General features: G+C 47.6%; 1 protein-coding gene across 1 annotated transcript in view; it reads right to left on the bottom strand.

The window, feature by feature from the left end:
• Positions 1 to 22,665, bottom strand: part of TLL2 (tolloid like 2) — a gene marked incomplete at both ends in the record, with an annotated part of 95,953 nt that overhangs the window by 61,338 nt on the left and 11,950 nt on the right. Inside the window, one exon of the mRNA XM_082486090.1 lies at positions 1,425 to 1,535. Coding sequence (XP_082342216.1) covers positions 1,425 to 1,535 — 111 coding nt within the window. The remainder of the gene's footprint in view (positions 1 to 1,424; positions 1,536 to 22,665) is intronic.

The following is a 22,665-nucleotide window of genomic DNA, read 5'->3' as shown; positions in this document are numbered from 1 at the left end:
TGCAGGTCTGGCACCAGTGCTAGTGAAAAGAAACATGCTAGATCTAACAACTGAAAAAGCCATCAGAGCAAACTAATACAATCAAACGCCGACTGGCTTTGCTTCCCCTCATCTAACTTCAGGAACTGACAAAGGGATGGGGAAGAGATGAACACTGCCTGTCTCACTTAGTCCTCATTTTCTGATTTACCTCATCCTCTGAAGGCAACCTACTCCTGACCACCTGTCACCTGAGAATGCGTCACAACCTGAAACATGGCATGAATGGGCTAAGTGACATGACAGTACGGGATAACTGCATTTCCATGGAGCAATCCATAATCTGAAGAACTGGACTGCTCTCCTCTGCCCACAATGTCAGCATCTGCATGAGTTTAATCAGTTAAATCAACATCAAAAGCATGCCTCCGTGTTGGATGTGTCATCCTGCCCACTCATCCCAACAGGAAGCTGGAGCACTGATCCCCAGAACAGGACCTTCCCGGCGCTTAGAGGCTCTGACACCAAAGCTAGGCAGTCACAAGGATACAGAACCAGCCATCAGTCCTGACAAACAATACAACATGAGCACAGGGGTCAGGTGAACATGTGATTTCAGGGATTTCTGGCTCTACCCAACTTTTTACTCTACTTTCTTGCTAACATGAGAGTGTAACAGCAGAGAGAGGAGTTTGTCCTGACCTGCTCTGTCTCCAGTCCCTCTGGTATTGCTCAGAGCTCAGACTTTCAACAATTTCTCTGTTGCAGCATAAAGTGGAGTAGAGGCAACAGCACTGCAGGGAGCCCTCCAAACCAGCTGCAGAGCATCCCAGAGACTGTTAAAGCTGGAGTCCAGGCAGAGCTCCTGAGTCAAGAAACAACTCTGGTCTGGCACAAGACTGAGCATGCGTAAGAGCTGTGAAGGAGGGCAACATAAGCATATGATACCCCATCTATTGGTTTTACAGAAAATCAGCACAATTGTTAACCTATTTCAATTATAACGCCACTTCAAGGGTAGTCTGTAGGCAAGACTGCAGTGGGTTTTACCTAGGTAGACAGATGAAAAAACGCATTATTCCATTAAGATCATACATTGCACGAAAAGCAGGGGAGGACAATAAGAGTCAAAACTAAAGCCAAATTTCCTGTTTCAAACACATTTCCTTCCAAATTTGCAGAAAGGCAGTTCCTTCTAAACAGAGAGCGGTGCTATAAATTTGAAAATCATCTCTCTCAGATAAGGTGGGATTGGCTACATCAAACTGTGATTTGTTTTTTGTTTAACGAAGTTCAGAGCTGGATCCCACCCTGAGTCACACAACTGATCTCTGCGTGCACCTCCCTGCCTGTGGGAACAGGATCACGAGCGAGAGGAAACTTCTTCCCCCCTAAAGGACAAAAGCAGGGGAAAGACGGCACCACCACCCCGGGGCTGCCCTTACCTGAAGTGTGTCTTGCGTTGCCGTCTGAGTGCTTTGTTAAGTCAACAGTTCTGTCTATTTGAAACAGCTTCAGATCATCTTCATCTAAAGCGATATCTCCCCAAAAGGCAGCTGGAGAGAAACAAACTGTAATTAGTTAAGGTTTTATTTTGGAAGGAAAATACAGTTCCTATGTGGCCCGTATGGCACCAAAAATGCGATAGATACTCCATGGACCAGAAAAAGGTAATACACAGAAGTGGTTTTAAAAATACAAATGGAGCGGACATCGCTGGAGGCCAGGAGACAGCATTTAAATTAAAACCACTGTGCAGATCCACCAAAAGGAGCTGATTAGCCAGGATTCCTCATGTTAATTGTTGTTACAGGTCTGTTTGTCAACCAGGCACTAAAGCAGTGGGGTTCACTCTTCATTAAAGCCTACAAGGAGGACAATCACTGGTATTTCCCTAGATAGAGTAAAGGGGTTAGCTAAGTCGCAGCTCAGATCCTGAGATGTTGCATCCGCACCGTCCCCAGGCCAACAATTTGCATAAGACAGGACAATGGTGAAGGACTTAAGCTCAGCAGCTGTATGTCTAAAGGCTACAGCTGTCAGCCTGCAGGACCTCATACATACAGTTAGCACTCAGACACACTGCCTTGCTCTAAATCCACGCTGAGAGCCAGCCTACCATTTCCACTTCAGCGGAGAAACACCAGTTATTTGTCCCCTTGTGGATCAGTTACCCAGATTTAAGTTTGCAGAGTTTTTAATTTTGTAAAAATCCTCGAGTTTCAGCCAGAAGCCATGAAAATAAGGTAAACAAACTGACACCTCAACATTCACAGCTCAGAGAAACAGACTGGAAATCATCTGAGTGGAAAAAATTACACCCTGGGAGTATCCTGACCGAGTTGACGCTGCAGTGTATAGTTACCATTTGGGGAATTTGAACAAAATAAACATAGGCGATGAAGCAGTTGACCAAGCAGAACAGATCTTTCAAAGATAACAAACAGGTTACAAACAGAGCTCTTATAACTGATACAAGAACCCTGCATAGGTCAATGAAAAATAATTAAAAATAAAAACCAACCCCACAACAAAAAAAAAAAACAACAAATTAAGCAGTGGTATAGTTCAAGAGAACTCAGTAAGTCAGACAAGGAGCAATGCTGAGTCGCTGTCTCATTTTTTCTTCTCTTGTTACGTCAACACGTACATCGCTTGGGAGGGGGGGAACAACATCCCATTGCTACACTAGCAGCATCACTGATCAAAATATGTTAGGTCTGAGAAACCAATGGATTTTCCTATCATCTCACTTTCACTGACAAGACCAAATGACATATGGACCTTTGCCTGAATATCAGAAACCTCCAATCAGGTCTGTGGCAACTGAATTATGAAAGGTTAAGTTGGAGAGGGTTTTTTTTTTTTGATATAACACAGCACTTGCCGCCTCTATTCTGCGCCTCAGCACCTCAGTCAGTAGAATAGGATTTGCCAGTGTCACTGTTCTGGGACACGGGAATGGCAAGAAGTCTTTGCCTTCTCGTGGGGCACATCCCAGCTACCACGAACCACCTCAGCCAAGAGCTGCTATGAGCAGCAAAGCCCTGGCATGAGCGCAGCAGGACTCCGACGCTTCCCCCTTTGGAACAAGGGTGTTTCTCCTGGTTACCTGGCCACAGCAGAGGAATGGGAGACAGCCTCAAAGGAGGCTGGATCCGTCTTTTTGGTTGAGTCTCCTTGACAGTGCTACCAAACCCCAGAAAGCAGAAATGCAGCAACAGGTCCAGAAGAGACCATAGTCAGTGTAGACAAACCTATACACAGACAGACATCAATTTTAACTCGGACAGAGCCTCTGTTTGCTACACAAACCCAGAACTCGGGCTCTCCACAACTTCTTGGCAATCCAAGCCCTCACAATGAACAAAGAACTTAAAATACTGTCAGAACCCCACCAGCTAACAAGCATGGCCAAACATCCCAAGCTGATTGGGAATGGCCAGTGGAAGAAAGGAGAGACATATGCTCTTGTGACTGCAATTTGAAGAAAAGACATTTTATCCATCCAGAGAAATTATTTGCTCAGGACAACGTTGCAGTCAAAGGGCAGAGATGCAAACAGCATCCCGTGCCACCTGATTCCCTCCCCGGTCACATTCGGTAAGTCACTATTATACCGGCCAACTAGATATCCATTCCCTACCCTCCTGCCAAACCCATCATCCCACTTCAGCCTCAAACTTATTGCCACCACCTTGCGTGGCTCTTTTCCATTAGTACCACACAGTTTGTTTCTCAGGCTAAGGTAGCCCATGCCAAAGCTCAGCTTTCAGGGCAAGCCTGCAGCAGGGACCAGAATTTTTACGTTTTCCTTCCCAATGGAAGGCAACAGTTTTCTCCCAGCCCTAGCGAAGGAATCTCTTTCTGCTACAAAGCCATACATCATCCTGAAAGATGGCCCACTACAAAAGCTGAATTTCCCTCGCATTTATTTCCAGCTCTCCGCAGTCCCGGCGTGCTTCAGGGGAAGCATGATTTATCACAGTCCCGAACCAGCTGAACAACTTTCCTGGCTGGAAGTCTCCACTGAGAATGCTGCGCTGCAACTTCTCCGGTGCTGTCACAGGCTCCTTCCTAAAGGCATGCAAACCCGAAAGACGCTTGCTTGCACCCCAAGGGAGGTGTCCCACAGGAAAGCCCAAGTACTTTATTTTAAAGGGTCACAAGTTCAGAGACTGCTGGCAAATGCAGCATCTCAAAGCATCCCTCCTGAATTCCTTTACCAAGGTCTCCTTTTTAATTTAATGTGGGAGGATTTCCAAAAAAGAAAACAAAAACAAACAAAAAAATGTTAAAATCTCCAAACAGCAGGCTAACGAACTTGGAAACCGGTATTTCTCTTGGCAGAGCGCCCTGCAGTGCGCAGCCAGGTGCAAACTCTTAACACTCGGTGCGACAGCGTGCCAGCTTTTCTTTAAGAAGATGCATTAATTGCTCTGGATAGTAAGCACAGAGCAGTTCTTACTGAGGTCGATGGAGCCAATAACCTGCACCAACTAGTAACCTGCGCCAACCACCCCAAACATTTAACCTCACCACCTCCCAGCGTATGCAACCAGACAGCCTTTGTCTGTTGGGCCAAAGGGGAAGGGCGACTGTGTTTAACAAACAAATCCAGCACCCAAATGAAAAAGGCAGCCCGGCAAGCTGTCTTCATTTTCAGCACATTTCTCCCCCAGGAAAACAGTCCCCACGCTGGTGTCCGCATTGCACATGGAGCACAGAGATGCCACGATGCCTGGAAAGGTGGCAGATGGCACTGGGAAGGAGAACACCTCCTTCTAGGCAGAGGACAGGCTGAACAGTTTCTCCAGGTGTTTCCCACACAACCACAGAGTCCAAATCTGCCAATGCCTTCACAGTCCTCATTTTCCACAGTAACTTTTTTTTTGGGGGGGGGGGGGGGGGGGCTTTGGCACACTTCAAAGCAGTGTGACAGCACAAAGCATCTTCTTTATAAAATTTTCACCGCTCTTCCCTGCAAATCACCTCCAGTCTGTCACCCTGAGAAATTCCCTTCTCCCATTCCCTGCTTGCATTTTCTCCCTTCCCTAGTTTTGAATAGCACAATCTGATTTCAGGGGAGAAAAAAAAAATTGCTGCAGTTTATGAGAACTCAATACAAAAGTGTTCACAGCAGTCTAAAATATTCCTTTTCCATGAAAAGTGTGTTTCATCCAGCTCTTGTAACAAAATTCCTGTCCTTTCTTGCCCCCCCCCCAAGTAGGAAAAAAATTACCAAGAAAAGCTTCTGGTATTCAGTCAGAAACCTCAACAACATTGTTCCTAATAATACATCTTCAAACAAAATGCAATATTGTGATTTGTTAAAAACAGGCTGATGTCTAACACTTCAAAACAAATAGCCGGGGACGGGTATCTTTCACCCTCACCGCAGCCAGCTCCAAGTTTATACAAGTATATGAGAGCCACTTGAGCTGGCAGAAGAAGAATATAATTCCACACTTGAGAAATCACCGCCCGATGCCTGTGTTCGAACCGATCTCCAGCCACCAAGCTGGAGCAAAACTTTCACCCATTTGCCTGCCACAACCCCTTGCCAGGAAGCCCCCATTCCTGCACCAGGGCATCAGTATAGGCTATAGATTTACGCTGATGACAGGGACCGGCAAAACAGTCACCCTCCGGACGCTATGGGAGACCACTGCAATTTTCCCTATAGCACCCATCAAGACCAGCTGTGACAGAGATTCACAGAAAAAGGGGCCTTGGAAATAGGCATACCCTGCCTGGCAAGAAAGCTCCTTCCGTCACACTCCACCTGAAACACAGACTCTTTCACTGACTGAAGGTTTTATTGAGAAATGGCTGAATGGTTTCTGAACCTAGATTGAGGGCTATGCCCTCTAACTTGAGCCAAAGGAGCCCTCTTTCTGTGGGGCCAGAGCCACGCCAAGTTCAGGTATATCATCAGCTGGAGGGTCTCATCTGAACTTGCAGCCAGCTGGCCCAGCTCACGCTGACAGACTTCGTTTCAGTTCTTCCAGCATAGTTTTAACACAGTTTTGCTGGAAGGACTTTACTCTTGCTCAGCAGGTTTCCCACAGTGCAGTACAGCATTCAGCGTGAAAAACAAGCAGCAATGTGAACCCAAGCAGATGCCTCAGTCTTGTTTCATCAATACTCATGACTCAAACTCAGTTTTTGCTGGTATTCACAACCTCTGTGCGTAGATGGTTCTCAAGCAGGGATGCCTCATGACTACTCATGCCAGTGCAAAATATTCAAGGAAAAAGCGTTTGCACAATTAACCTTGGCATCTCCAATTTTGTGGGCATCGACAGATGCCACTGTCAGGCAACCCAGCTAGCACATTCAACCGTATCACCCAGGCGATGAGCCACACCGGCTGTTTGTGGCTCACAGTGCGATCAAAGGGTACGCTCTGAACCCACCCATGAGATCAACCACACATATATTTGCAAGGGGCAATGTCTATCCCCACCCAGATCTCTGCTCTCCATCAACTATGTTACTAAAAGATCCTAGGGCACCAGCTCCTCTTCCTCCAGAAGTGATTGCACTGTATCCGAAGAGTACATGGGAAAATCAATGTCCCACCTTGGCCACATGAGCTATGGGCAAGGAGAGCTGGGCATACGCAGACACAGGTAGGTGATAATGAGTGTCACCTCCTGCCAAATGACAACATGAATATTCACGCAGTGGCAAAAACACGCAAGTCATTTTTGAACCATTTGCTGACGCTTCCCAACCTGACAGGTCTGAGTCCCGGGAGATTTAATTTTCAGGGCTGGCCACACTTTCATTAGGGCTAACACTCTGCGGTCCAACAATAAATAAATAAATAAATCAACAGATCAAAGTGCATTCCCAGCACCTCCGTATTTCTTTCTTCGCAGGAAGACGGGTCTGCTGCTGTTGCTGAACCACCTGCTGGCACTCGAACCAGCCGAACAGAATTCTGAAGTACGCTAAGAAAGATTTATACCTTGAGGAAAAAAAACTCACCACATCCCTTTGGACAAAGTAACAAATATGTCAGAGGGAAAGCCAAAGCCTCAAAATAAGGCAGAAACCAGTGAAAGAAGAGAGAGAAAAAAAGTCCTAAACCAACTCTTTGGAAATAGGGCCAGATCCTGAGCATCAAACACTTGAGCCAAAGGAGGATGGGAAACAAGCAGCAGTAACGAGTAAAAAAAAAAAAAAAAAGGCATCAGGACCACCATATTCGGCCATTATGTTGTCATCTGGGTCCGTTTGTTTTTCCTTCAGCAGGAACGATCAGAAGTTTCCCACTGGCCAGTTTTAGGGATAAGCTGGCTTGAAGGCTCTGGCAGTAAACCCCTCCTCACAGCAAGGGTGTCTGGCATGGGCCGGGTTTCCCGGCAATAGGGACTCGGCAATTCAGTTTTCAGTGGGCAGGAGTTCCCCTGCCCAGGGAGCACATTTCATTTCAGAAATGAGTCTCAGTTTGTGGAGGAATGTCTAAGAAGACTGTCCAATTCGAAATGACAAGTATTTAAAAAATGTCAAAGCCTCCAGGGAATCGGAGCCTGAATCCCTGTTCAGACTTTTGCAGAAACCCGAATTGCCTAAATTATCATGTGTAGTGCTCCCACGCCACCCTCTCTTGGGAAGTTATCTGCAGGAGACCGAATTAGGCCAGAAATTCCAATTCACGTTCAACGAATTGCTTTTCCTGGAAGGTGACAATGCAGGAACAAAAGAAATACTTTGGGCTTGAGTTTGTCCAAAGCTGCAAACATACACATGAGCATCCACAATGACCAACTTTAAGGAACGATACATGCTCTCCCTTGGCTGAATGCCACGTTATTTTAACCAAGAACCAAACAATTCAGTGGCACGGATTATAGTGCCTGTCATAATTAGGTGAGGAGAAAGATCTTTTCGTTTCAATATTCATAACTCTCCTGCTGCTTGTTGCTTCCTCACTCAAGGTCTTGGTCTTGACCTTTTCCACATCAACATGGCAGTCGCTCCAGTCCAGTGATCTATGAATCCATTCCTGGTACAACAAGCCACAAAGGAGGGCACATGTGAACACACAGAGCTGGAAATCCCTGCCACAGGCAGCAAAGCAGCTCCCTCTACGGGCTCTTAAATGGTTAAACACCTGCCTCTTCCTAAGAAAGGGGGATGTCTGCTGCCCAGTGCCTCAGACCACCTTACAGGGTTAAGGATGTTACTCCCCTGTGATGTGGTGTGCAAACCCAAGGGCCTGGCTTAACCCCTCCTGCTTCCATGTGAAGCAAATTGAGCTATGGGAACTTCGTAACATTTTTGCTTTCTTTGGTTTCTGCTCTTGGTAAGGGTGCGTGTCCCACGGCAACGCTAAAACGAGATAGGGCTTTGGCTGCGCATCTCTGAATTGTTCTCCCTGAAAGCTGTACACAGTCTGCAGAGTGGCTGCATTTTACATGTAGGCAGACAACAGACTTTAGGAAGAAGCTACCATGGACACACAAACATATGTAGTTTGATCTCTACCCCCTAACAGAGCCACCCCACGGGCAGTTAAATTCACTTGGAGACCTCAGTCCCATGCGAGTGAGATCAAGCTCTGCAACTCACTTGGCTGCCCTGCCCAGACAACCCTGGCCCTCTCCTGCTGCGTGAGGGACTCGGGTAGCCCTCCCGGTCCCTGTCCGACTCCGCCATGGCCACAGATGCTCCACTCTGCAGAGGAGAGGGCTCAATTTCAGCACCTTCTTTTCTCACAAGCCAGGAAGGGCTTTCAGATCCAGCCTGTTCCCAAGCGCAAGCAGCATACCCCCACCCTCTGGTACCACTTCAAAGTGAGATTCCTCTACAACTTCTGCCAGCTCAGCATTTCTTCCCTCTGCGCTACTGTCTAGCTCTCAACCGGGTACCACCCCATCCCATCCTTGCCTGGACATCTCTCCATTTGCTATTGCTCAGTGTTCGAAGAAGCAGCCTGCATGTAAGGTGAGCTAGAAAAAAACCCCCATCTTTTACTGCACTATGTGGACTATGAAGCAATAACCTCTCTTTAGAGTATCCAGGGATGACAAAAAAAACACACATTTTTTGTCTTTAGCCACCTACGTCAGTAAGCCGAGCAGCTGACACCTTCCTAGCCTGTAGAAGAGAGTGCAGGGAAATTGCTTTTAAACAGGGCTAGCGTTCTCCAAGTTACACAAAGTTCAGAGCCACATAGAGGAAAAGCCAATGGTGACTCAGAACAGTTCTGGTATCTTCTCTTTAAGCCAACAGCCTGGCAAGATGCCCTTGCCAAAAACAAAACAAAAGAAAAAAAAACCCAACACCTTGATTTGCCAAATTTGTGTAATTTAACCACCTCAAACATTGTTTCTTCTGTCCTAGCTGGCTTAAGAAGTACCAAACCCAGTATTCACACTAAGCTGTGATTACTTTCTCCTCTTCTTGGCTCAATCAATTACAATTGATTTTAAGAACATCTAGTGCTGGCCTTGCATCAAGAGACTGTTATACATACATATGTTTTTTAAACAAAAAGGTTCTTTTTGCAGTATCCCACAGCCAGGTGCTATCAGCCAATCCAGCAATAATGCACAACAAACAGAAGTCAGACATGGTCACGGTGCTCATACTGCAAATAAAGACTGGAGCTGCTGCACCCAATTAATCCAAAGCTTCAGCCTGCTCTACGTCTCCTGGCCCTGCACTAGCATATTCAGTAATTTATTAGGGAAACAGACTTCCAGGATTGCCAGACTGCTGAGCAGAAAGCACAACTTTCCCCTTATACCGGCATGGTATGTAGAAACTCCTTCTTGCACCGCAAAATGTTGAGACACCCTTGGAGAGGGTGTTCCTTGGAGAGGAACTGCCGCAGCTCCTTTGCATTCAGAGGGACAAGAACAGAAAGCCTCAGATTCAGCCAGATTTATGGGAAGCTCTGGCATCAAACCAAGTGAAGATCTTCCAAGGGAAGATTTGGGAGGAAATGCTCTAGTCACAGACAGGTAGAACCCGGCAGACTGAGCCGCACCTCAGCTTACAGGAGTTGGCTTCTGAAACTCCGTCACAAAGGCAAAGCCCTGGTGTCTCCAAAGCCTACCCCAGAGAGGCGGAGGGAAAGTAATAACACAACAGCCCCCAAAAGCAGCTGGTGCAAGCAGGAAAAGCCTCTCACAGACACCACTGATCAGGTGCAGCTTTTCATGGCAAGTACGGGGACACAGATGGCAGCTGGATCATGATGCAGGGAAAGGGGAGCCACGTGCAATTCTCTCCCTCTTTGACAGTTAGCAAGTGGTGCAGACAAGCCCTGGCCTCCGACAGCTTTTGTCACACCCTGCTCAAAAGCTATTCTGACTAAACAAAGGCAGGAGGTGAGAGACCTAGACACCAGCTATCTCCATCCCCTGCCAACACCTCCACCTTGCAGTGCATACAGCTCTCAACCTTAGCAGGAGTGGGAACCAGGAAACAAAACCACAAGCAGATAAAAGCATTTCGTGATCTGATCCTAAACGGTAGGAGCCATAAATAGCACGGTGGCACTACTTGACAGAGGTAGCACCTTCCCCCAGTACCTATGAAGCGTTCCTCGTTAGCTCAACCCGCAAGGCAGCAACGCTGGCTTGGAATTCCAGCATCGCTGCAGCTGCCCTTTAAGAGCAGGAGATGGCAAGGTTCTGGGTAATGAAATCCAAGAATGGCTTTGTCAATTAATTATGGAGAAAGCTGTACCACGCAAGCCCCATCTCACACCCTCCATCATTTTTGCTGCTCAATATAACTTTAATTAATCTTTCCTTTGGCAATTTGAAGGAAGGGTGAGCACGCTGCAAACACCCACTGAGTATTAAATTGATTTCCTGTTTTATAGTCCTCTTTCCCTCCCTATTGGCCCAGCTATGATTTGTGGCCCTTCACTCGGAGGCATTTTTTCCACGCTAATATAATCCAAAGCCCCAAGCAACAATCGCATTCAGAAAAGTAACACTTTGCACAGCCGATTGCTCCAGCCCAGTCTCCGCCAGCGCAGAGCGGATCCTATTCTGCCCCGTTTTCTCCCCCTGCCCCCTCCCCCAAGAATTCAAATCAACCGCCTTATCTCCATACTTGCAGCATTTTTGCCTAAAAAATTGGCAACGTGCTTGTCCTAAGTAAGCAAGCGCTCAGGTCCCTGTAGTTTCCTGCCTGCCATTTGTGATAGTGCATCTTAATTACAAAAGCGCTAACGCAAAGCCTATTCCTCTCCCAAATACAACCTCCAGGCTGGTCTTGTACTCCAGGTTTCGGGACCTAAAACCAGAAAGTGGGAACACCAAGCGCAGTTGAGCTCCCCGATAACCCCACCTACCCTCAGCGAGGGACACCACCTCACCTTGGGCTTGTGGGGCTGCAAGTGGGATCTTGAGCCGCAAGCGCAGCCCAGCGCATGAGCCGAGGCAGCGGTAGGCAGGAAAATAAGGACAACCGAGTGATTTTCAGCAGTCAAGCATTTAAGGGCGAGGGTGGTTAGGCATCAGCTGCTCACCGCAGCATCACCTCCAGGACAGGCACAGGCACTGGCTGCCAGCAGTTTCTGTCTCAGGCATTCCGGTCCTTGTTCAACACCGCTTTCTTGGTACCATGGGTTAGGAGACCTTGACCTAAAACTTTGCACCCCCCTCAGCTGCTGTCCCACAAGAGAGACTTTCTGAGTCTTCTGGCCCCCAGCTTCAGTCTTCTGGGAGGAGACAATCCAGGTCAGACCTTCTCCTCAGGTAATTCTCATACCATGGGACGTGCTCTGGATTTATTCCTTGAAATTAAGTTGAGGAATAATAACCTTAGAGGTGGCAGAAGGAAATTTAAGACTAACACTGCCCACGTGGAGTGGTTCAGTGGCTAAGCACCGTCCCCCTGCTGAGGACATTTCACCAGCTGTGCCCACAACGCAAAGTGAACCACTACAGCTTATTTAATTGCACCATTTGGAGAGAGATGTTCTTCCTTCAGGTGACCCGACGCACTAGGTGTCAAAACCTCACTGTTCTCACCCCAAGCACTGCAGCAGGCGAAGGGGTGACGCCAAACAGACAGGCAGGAAACTCACTGCCACCTGCCCACCCGCAGAAGAAATTGGCTCATGGCAAAAATGAAGAGAAGCAGAGCCATTAGCTGAGCTGCATCCTCAAAAAAAAGGAAGGCAGCAAACCCAGGCCTGCTCGGAGCAAACTTTAAGGCAGGCTGACAACTTAAAACCACATGGTCCTGGATGAAAGGGGGTAGTTCCTGATAGATCGCATCTATTCAAGGGCCAGACAAGGAAAGCAAACATAGGCTCATTTTAGTCATTGTTCTTTATCCACCGACACCAGGAGAGGAGTGTTGCAGCACTGTTGGAAGAGAGAAAAGAAATGGACAGCAGGCAGGAAAGCAATGGGAGCTATTTACGGAGGATAGCTAATTTGAGCTGTTTACAGACTTCCCCTCCGAGAGCTCGGGGACGAGAGGGTGGCAGGGGGGTGGTTTCAGCCATTAAAAATACAACGTGAGAATCCATTAATTTTCCATAGAAACAATGTCGTCATAGAAGCGAGACAAATCTGATCAGTCATGCAAATGCGCTGATGTTAAATTCTCAGGCCTGGGTGGGGAATTTGGGTTGCCAAAAACACAACAATGAAGAGATCAGAATGAGATTAGCAGCCAGAGTGGCTGCGGCACTGAATGGCGTGGTAGGGGCATGGGATGTGACCAAGGGCACCCCCAGACTATAGTGGGGTTCGTGCTCTAAGCCAGCCATAGGTGCCCAGCAGTAGGGCCAAAAAAAAAAAAAAAAAAAAAAAAAAAAAAGCCATCCATGTATGAGATCTCGGGAACTGGGCAAATGCCATGGTCCTGCTCTGCAAACCAGCAAGAATCTCCACAGACCACTGAGCTCGCTCCAGGGGACGAAAGGCTTAGCACCCCACAGGACTGGGACCCTCGCAAGCAGCGAAATCAGTGTCAAGGAAAAGCACGAGGTGACAGCAGAGGAAACAGGTGAGTGGGTCTGGTAGCGCAACGCAGCAAAGCGGTAAGCACCACAGGTTTAGGAGAGAAAACAGGAAGCAGGTTGGCTGCACCAGGCGCCAGCGCTGTCCCAGGCACTTGCTGAGCTGTGATGCGGTCTGAAACGTGGCATTTATGCTGCATTAATAAGGGGCAAAATTCAAAAGTGTGGGTTTTTTGCCCCTTCCCAACCAAAGAAAACCCCAAACAAAACACAACAAGAGGCGACCGGCAGATTTTATCTCCTTTCCCCCCCTCTTCCCTCTAAAAAAAAATTAAAATCAAACTTTACAAACACTTCCCAGAGGGAGATACTACACACAGAAAATTACAGCTGCACCCCAAGCAGGAGGAGGGGAAATCGCTCACCCTGGCAGCAGAGCGCAGCCCTTCCTTGTGAAGAATCCAGCCACCATCCTGGACTGGCCTCACCACAAGTATTTAGGAGTTAAAAATAACCTTGGAAAAATGAAGCGCTCCACCCCCTGCAGTACGCACAACATTACTAGAGTAACGCCCGTGACAAGGATGCTTCCGGGTAAATCTCAACGTAGGCAAAAACGGTTCAAAGAAACATATGAACAAATCAAAACAAAAAAAGGAGAAGTCAAAAACATATCCCAAGAGATGTTTCACTCAGGTTTGTCCATAAACCAAAATATGAGAATTTGTCACCACAAACAGCTGTTTGGTTCACCTGGTAAGTTTGAAAACACATTGGTTTTACATTTGAAGGCTCTGATGCTTACAGCAAAGGGAATCCCCTCCGCACAGGTGCTGCCTGTGCTCATAGGCAGTTGCTGGTGCCCATATGCCTGGGGAAGGGCTCAGCCCATCAACCTTCCAAGAAGGGGCTCTCGCCCCGCACTGTGCGCCTCAGGGAAACTCTCCATACCACCAATTTGCCCAGAAACAGGCATTTGTCAAGGAACTCACCTTGATCACAGAAACGTGACCTCTAGTGCCCTGTAATCCAAAGAGGTGGTTTTCCCAGAAGGGGACAATCCTGCAGAATACAGCGATGCCCCCAATGGGAACTGTGCTGCCAGCTCAGCATGACACGGTCCAGAGCACAGGCTGCTGCAAGGGACACTTGGTTCAGGGAGATGACTAGAGCCCCTAAAACACCCCCCATCCCCCTGGTAATTCCCTGCCTGCTTTAAACTCCTACTAGAAAGCCTGAACAACCAGCGATCACCTTTCCTCATTGTTTGTATAGATTAAACAGGATCTCCTGCTTCCCCTTCTGCATGCTCAGAAGCCTTGTCAAATACCTCTCTGGATTTGCACCTTCAGAGACACGTGGCAAAGGATCCAAGTAGCTCGCCCCAGCAGACACTCTTCAAGTCTGCTTTGTGATGGCGAGCATTACAAGACTGTCAGCAGCATACCCATATACGAATACTGCGCTGTGCAGACAACCCTGCGCAGCACACAAAATCACTGCGCTGCCTTTGTAGGAGAGATTCACATCCTGCCATGGCCTTCCTTCAGGTGGTTCCTTCTGATGCCCTAAAACCTCTTGCTTTCCAGGCAGCCCTATCAGCACTGCTCCCAGAGCTCTTCTTTCACCACTTCCTCACCCTTTCATGAACCCCACTGCCATAAACTCACCATTCTCGTCTTTCAGTGTTACAGTCCCTCATCAGCTAAACTCAACAAGCCAAGCATCCACAGCAACTGTTCACTGCTGTCTCAGAATTCTCATCTTGGTCTGTCTCACCGCAGTTGGCACATATAAAGTCAATGGTCTTAATATTCAAGGCCATGTGGTCCCAGCCACACACACCACAGCGAGCATCTAGGACTGTGCAGCAACACAACCCTCCCACTGCACAGAGCTCCACAAGGATTTAAAGTCCAGAAGCTGTCACAGCTCCAGTTACAGAGACATTTTGGGTGCAATTTCTCCCCATACAAAGTTCCTCTCAAGATTCACACTCAAAAGCCACAGCAGTCACTGCTCTGCATTCTTCAACAAGATCTCATTAGTCTCTCTTTACTAAGGTTGCTCAAAAAGGTGTAGAATTGCACTCTGATCAAACCTCAGAGCTTTAATCTAGTGTGTCGATATATTAGCATACAAGTGGAAGACACAAGCAAGACAACCATGGACCATAGAGTCTTCTGTTGACACAAGTTATCCTGCACCAGCATCGAGCAATCAAGAAAGCAGCGAAGGGTAAAGTGTCAATACATCTATTCATCTTATTTATGCAGTAGGTGCCCATGAGAAGTTAGTCTTTATCGACACATCCTGTAACATTCTGTTTCACTTCAAGCACTTAACTACATCTGGGTGAGGACATGCCCCCCACTTCCCAAGCGAGCCAGCTGCACCCTTCACTCGCTCAAACATCAATGACAAAAGCCTGCTCAAAAATACGCATCTGTTTCACGTATGGCTCATATGGCTAATTTAAACAGTTTCCATATGTTGCCAAAAAACTGTGACCAAATGCCACTTGCAAATAAATGGGGAGATTGTCTGGCTTCCACAGAGAAAGGTTTCATCACACAGCTTGGAGCAACAGCTCCTTTGTTCCCAGGTCTGCCTGAGCTTCCCCAGCCCCTTCCACAGTCAGATGCTGCTGACTGGTCCAAACTCTACCTCCTCCCGGGATCGTGCCACCACAGCAACACAGTTTATGGACCACGGTGAGTGGACTTCGGAGAAGACCTGTAACAAACACCTCAACATGTGAAGAAGATCTGTCAGCTCAGGCACTGTAACCACCCCCTGCTCCTGGTTCCAGAGAAGTTACTTACTCACAGGAGAGGCAGCCCTCATCCAGACATTACCACCAGGCACCAGGTTGTAGCTGTTGGTACTCTCCATAGCACAAATGCAGCTCTAGGGCTCTGTGTAAGCTGTAATCTCATGTTTCCACATTTTGCTGTACAGCTGAAATTAGCATCTCACTTTTAATGTGCCCATTGTGTCTTCCTGCTCAGTTCCAGCCTGGCAGCAGGTCATTTGCCATATTACAGCCAGACTGCATCCAAACGAATGGTCTGCAGCTGGGCAGATGAGAGGACTGAGCAGATAAGCAGAGAAGGCCCTCACTCAGGGGTACTGCCCTCCGAAAAGTAGATCTGGTCAGGGAAGCAGACAATAAGTACCTCTATTTGGCAATGCAGGGGAGGCCATTAGAAGGATTTAATAATTCAAAGGGGGAAAGTACATGGATGCCGCTATTTTCCTTGTCAATAACAGCAGGTTATACTAACACCCAAGAAAGTGCCATGCAGGATTTGCGTCCTTTGGAACAGGCCCTGCACAGCAAAACCTGCCTCATCTCTTTAGACAAAACTTGCTGAAGCAGGCTCCAAGTAGATGCCCCAGAGAGTCATCCAAAGAGATGTTTCGCAGGCTGTCCTGAAGAAGCGAAGGAAATTTTTTGGTCACAGAATCCAAGGTCAAGCTCGATGTCCCAGCTCCCCAGCCCAGTGCTCTATCCATTTGACAGACCACCTGCTGCTGGCCAGCACCCAGCTGCTGGAGTTACCGTCCCTCTCTTGAAGTTGAGCTTCAAGTCCTTGCCACTTCACAAGGCACTCATTCTACAGAAAGGGCAGTCGGACCAAGCAGAAGATGAGGATGTTCAGCTCCATGTTTGCTTGCACACCGGGCTGTCTCCCATTGCCCAAGGCAAGCGGATTCACATTCACCAAGGTATCCTACTCCTACACCTAGTGGCCATTCTGAAGCATCTCCTCCCTCCTCGGGGAAGCTGTTGGGGACCACAGACACAGTTAACTGAAAGTCCCCCTGGAATCTGATGTAGGGTGACGCACACGAAAAATTACTCATGCAATTGATTCACATGGTTTCCGTCATTCATAAATTCCTATGCATGAAGGGGAGGCATCGGATTTGCACGTAACCGATCCAGACAGCTGCAGATTTCCATAGGCACTAAGTGCCTGCAGGCAGAAGCCACTCTTCATGTAATCCCATTAAACAGCTGGAATGAATGAAAATGCTGTGAGATTCAGCATGCTAACGGCAGCCACCTCTGCTTCCTCCACTGTTAGTGCAGGGTCCTCTCCAGTTCAGCCTCTTCCCGTGAGTCCAAATTACAGGAGCTATTTCATGCCCTGAACTCTGCAGCATGCCTGGAGCACATGCAAGTATGAGGCTACAGTAATGGAAGGCCGCCCTCAGAACGTGCTAGGAACATACCCAGGCTCCCCGTCACAGCCTGTCTCCTTATGGTAAGACGTAGCTTTTGGGGACGTCACTGCAGAACACACAAGTCTTCTCATGAACAGAAATAAGTACACTGGAGACTGGGTATAGAAGGAAAATCAACCCACAGCCATCTCCAAAGGCAAGGTGGTGGTGAAATTCAGAAAAAGATGTAATTGCTAGTAGGCGCAGCTCCAGACTGGAATCAAAGGCTCTGAAGTCAGGAGGTTCTCAGGTGGAAACTGTTTGCCACTTAAAGGCCTTTCATGGCATTCAGCATGATATCACATCACAGTAGATGCGAAGCATCGGCATAAAACCACAGCGTTAGGTAATTTGAAGGAAGCATTGTTAATCCTTTACCTCCTAGGGAAGGCCAGGAAGAGCGGTTAGCTCAACCGAGCTCTGTCCCCTCATGCAGCAAGACTTGCTTAAAGCCAGCAGAAGATGACATTCAACAAGGCTTATGCTTCACACACAGGCAAATATGGTCTACCTTCCACACCTCCATAAACTGCTCACTCATTCTTAGCACTTTCCAGTCACATTTGATCACTAATACAGAAAACCTCCTACAACTAAATGGAAACTGGAGGGTCTCAGCGAAGATTAGCTACGGCCAGTTTGTTCTCAACCAGCTCAGTCCCTGATTCCATTCACTTTCCACAGCTCACCGATACCGGGAGAAGAAAGTAGATGGGAGGGAAGACCGTCCTCCTCAGGATCACGTAGGAACACTGATGCAGAGCATCGGCACACACTCTGCCATGGCACCACTCAGCTGTCTAAGACAGAGGTTTTTTTTTTTCATCCTTGCTCAGTGCGCACCCCCCTGACTCTGCAAGAGAAGAGAAAGGATCCCTGTCCTCATCAGCCCCCTTCACCCCGTAGCTGGATCTATTCCAGGAGCAGTGTAATGAAGTCATATAATTAGCAAATATCACAATGCATAAGTGGGGCTGGTGCAAAAGCAACCTCGATTTCGACATTTCCCAGCCTTAATAAAATGACTTTACACAGGGAACGAAGACAACTCATTTCCCTGACGAGCCGTTTGTGCCCTCTGGAGAGCAAACAGTCTTGTGTCAGGAGCGTGCCTGTCTCTGACGTGGGAGGTTGCAGTTTGACAAAAGCAGGGAGCAAAGGGGAGAGGGGACAGAGCTGCTTTGAGGCAGTTGCCAGGATTTAACAGTGCCAGTAAGGTCCCCCTGCGCTAGCCTTGCTCTTGAGGCGGTGAAGCCCTTTTTTGGCTTAGGCTCTGAAAACACTTCCCAGCTGCAGGCAGGTCAACAGCAGGAAAAACTCCAGCCCAAAGTACTGCAAACTAGAGACTGGTTCCAGTTTCCCACAGCAGTAAGCCAGGCCTTGCCATGAGCAGCCCTGGGCATCGGCAGGAGGCAGGGTCAGCCACTCTGCTGGAAAAAGGAAGGTACCAGAAAAGGGAAGTGGGTCATTTATTGCAGAAGAATACTTGTGCTGGGTCAGGAGGGGACCCAGTGCCCAGGCATTTGCTCCAGGGGCTGCTGGTTTTCGACACCTCCTGCTCCTCCAGAAGATGACAGGGTATTAGCGGGAGAGCCCGAGAGAGCTGTAGCAAACTCTTCCCTCCCACCATTAGCAGAAAGGATGAGCGGGGAGATCTTCCCCCAGCTCCCTCTCTCTGGGAGCAGGATTCCTGTGCCAACTCCGGATCAGCGGAAAGCAAAATGCAAGCACTTTTCAGAAGGGCTGCCACCATCAAAAAGGGTTTCCAGCTATTGAGCTATTGTAACAACCCAGCAGCAGCAGATCTGCTCCCCCTCCTGTCAGTTATCCCTCCACAGCCGCATCAACACCACAACTTTTAACCCATCAAATGCCATTGCTTCCCTGCAGGGTACACATCTGTATTTTAATATTAAACTTGCACAAGATTAAAACCACCGTAAAGCAGCATTGCCTAGCATGGAGGTCTTCAAGCTGCACTCTTCAGATTTCCCTCCAGATTTTGTACAGACCAAAGCTTTTCCCACTCTTCGTGCACCTGCAAGAGAGGACAGAGCACCCTCACCATCAGACACTAAAGAGCTGAGAGCAGGCAAAGCCACCGGTAAAAAGGGGTGTTACCAGGGTCTAGAAGCCTGAGGAAGTTTAGAAGTGTAATATTTAAGGTAGTCCAGAAAACATAACTCAGTTCCTAATGTACCGTTCCTCAAACGGAGCAACCAACACTTGACCATTACTTCTCCACACTCAACTGTGCAAGCAGCCTCATGTCCATGTTTCATTCACTTATCTGGACGTTACTGCCCTGCATTGGTCTTCATCAGACCCTTTCAAGTACTCCACAGTATTTGCAGTATACACACCACTCCTGAGATATGTCGATATGATGGAGACTGTTGAACTCCAATGCTGACAGAGGGGTGATGTTAACATGTCGACCCGACTTTTACTTTACTCAGCCAGAAGGAAACTGAGAGCACCAAGATTCTTAAGTTTTTTTGTGTCCCTAACATGAACTGCTGCAGCAAAAAGATACTGTCAGCGCCACAACTGTCCTTCACTGTCCTTCCTTCCATCACCTCCCACCACAATTTTTCAGACACTTCCCTGGAGAGGACAGGTGATGGGGGATCAATGGCGTGCACCTCCTCTGGTCATCCCCTCTCCACTGCAAGTAAACTAAAGTTTTAGTTTTTGAGCACACTCAAAATTATCCCTCAAACCTGAGTGGCCCAATACTCACCTGCAAAACGTGCTGCAGAGAAGCACTAAGCAACTTCCATGAGGTGCAGAGCACGGCTGCTACTACCCTCAACATTTCCCCTCCTTTTTCCCAGCCAGTGTGATCTCGGAATTCTTAAAGAAAGGATTTTCTTGCGATAGCAAAGGATGAGAATTTTCTGCTATTAAAAACAGCCGTGTTCCTCCGAATCTCCCCAAGACAGAGACAACACATGGGAAGCTTTGGTCTAAAAGGAGAGAAGAATGGAAACTAGTAGACGACACCAACTAACCCTCTGCAACACCTGATGCACTGACTCACAAGTGGATAATAAAAGTGTAAGGGGATGCTGCAGTTAAGCTCTGGCACTTCTCATCCTCGGAGGCCATGGACGCTAAAAGCTTATACAGGTTCAAAAAGAAAGCAGATGGGAGACAAAGCTATCTGAGGTCATTAAAAACCGAACCACCTCTCTGGCTCAGGGACTCTAGAGTCTACTACAGTCAGGGAGACTTTTGGACGTATCACTGTTTTACCTTGCTTTTCTAGACCTCCCTCGACATTTGCTGCCGGCCCGATACAAACAGGCTACTGAGTGCGTTTTGAGGCAGATCAGCCATTCTTAAATATTAACAGTACATTTCTAAGGGATCGTTTTAGCTTTAGCAAAGCTCCAAATACAAAGGAACATATTTATAAAAGGCCTTTAGAAAGTATTTTCCAAGTGTTTATCCATACCTCTAGGCTCCCAACTAACTTTAAAATTCTGGTCTGAACTGCCTTTGGTGGAAAAGGAGAATTTTTTATTTTTTTTATAAAGTGCCTTTAGTAAAATGGCAGGATGTAATCATCTCTCTGGGATGCCCCTAGAGAGAAGTCACAATAAAACATGCAGTATGTTGGGCGCTGAATGACAGGGCAAGGTATGTAAGCAGAGATGGAATAATGTGGTTACCAGCCGGTAAACTACTGAACATTCAGAGCCACAGACCAGTCTTCATGGCTGGAAAGCTTCTTTGGTTCTACCCATTAGCAGTTTTATTCTGACCCAGCTCAGAGAGCGACAATAACAGGTTGGATCGTCTCTGCCAAACCCCAAAGCACCACAAACGGTTTGAGAGACGGAGGGGGCGTTCAGGAGAGCTGGCTTTGCAGGGCCCAACTTCCCGGCAGCGATAGGGCCAGAGAGAAAATGCAAGGCTGAAATCACCCCCAGACACATTCAGCTCCTTCAAAGCTTCCAGCAGGGGGATTTAGCCGGAGCTTAAAGCAGTTCTCTGTGACTCTTTGTCACAGGAGTGTAGGTACAAACAAACAGGAGCTGGGACAAAGGGAGTCAACACACATTTTATTAGTAAAAAGTTAATCGGCTTAAAGTGTGCAACTAAATAAGCAAAGCTTACATTAAAGTGACCCGCCAAGAAAAGATGCCATGGAAATAAAGTTATAGGAAATACAATATAGTCTCTATGTTCTTTTGTAATCCACCATGATAAATATTCATGATTCTGGGTTAATGGGGTACCCAGCTCTCAGCCACCACAATAGTTTTTTGTTTATTCTCAAGACCATGAACTTTGGAACCATGAACCTGAATTTCAGGACTCTGCATTCATGCATGTTAGCAAAATCCAGGGCAAGGCAGGGGGATGGAGACAATGCCAGGACCTTGGCCTGTGACAGTGTAACAGAGGTTGCTGGCAGGTTTTCGGTAATGAGTAACAAGAGCCCCGGGATACACAGGACTTCTGGTGTATCCATCACCCCCTCTGCCTCACCACCAGCAGAAGAATGAGAGAAGAGGCACCACCTGCAACGCAACCCCATCCCTCACCTCCAGCCTCTCCAGGACATGGCTCATTCCAGAGTGTCTCTCTCCAGAGGACGATGGCATCCTCAGGCCAGCCCTCGAGGAAGCAGCAGCTGCCTGCATCACACAGCACCATCACAGACCAGAAGAGGTCTACCCCTTACACGGGAAACAGGACCTGTAATACCCCTAAACATAATCCCTTGAGCCTTCTCATTGACTGAAAGAGCATTTTGGCGTTCTGAAAGCAGCACTGCCCAGACCAGAGTCCTGCAGGGCTCCAGCCCAGCATTCACACTGGATAGCAAACATCCTTCCAAAGCATATTTTTAGTGTCCCAGCCCTCCCCTAGCCAGTCCCACATCCAGTTGCTCCTTTGATGGTGCTGCCTTCTGCTGATAGCAAAGCTGCGAAAGCTGGCAACGTTGCTATGAGACCTTCCAAAGTATCTACTCCAAACTGTATTTTAACAGGTATAGATTATTGCTCCCCCTTTCAATGTATATTCGCAGTCTTTGGGGTTAATGAAGGACAGGAGGAATTTTTTTTTTTAAAAAAAAAAACAAACAACAAAAAAACAACATAGAAACTGAAAGTTCAAAGCCTTCAAAGCAATACGTGGACAGCAACATTAAATGCCGAATCTAATGCATTTTAAGACTTGTGAGCTTGTTTGTCAACTCACAACTAAAAGTGAAGGCGATGATCTGGTAAGGTCTTCAAGAATTTCATGGTGTATTCCACTCACCAAAGCACCATCCTCTTTCTCTACAAAAATTTCCCATCAGCTTTTCCCCCTTCTCCCATGTGATGTGCTGACCCATGAAAACAAGCCTTCAAACAGCCTGGCCCTCTTTTGCTGAGAGCTAGGAGTGCAGCTCTCCACTCCACATCCCCCTGCATCAGTTTGCTTGGTCTTCCAAGAGAGCTCACAACCCTTCACTGACCCCTCAGGGTTTGATTGCCTATTGT

This window comes from Vanellus vanellus (genome assembly GCF_965231255.1).
Source record: "Vanellus vanellus genome assembly, chromosome: 7".
In the NCBI taxonomy this organism is placed as follows: Eukaryota; Metazoa; Chordata; class Aves; order Charadriiformes; family Charadriidae; genus Vanellus; species Vanellus vanellus.
Note: the sequence above shows the minus strand (reverse complement) of the source record. Positions and strands in the feature narration are given on the sequence as shown.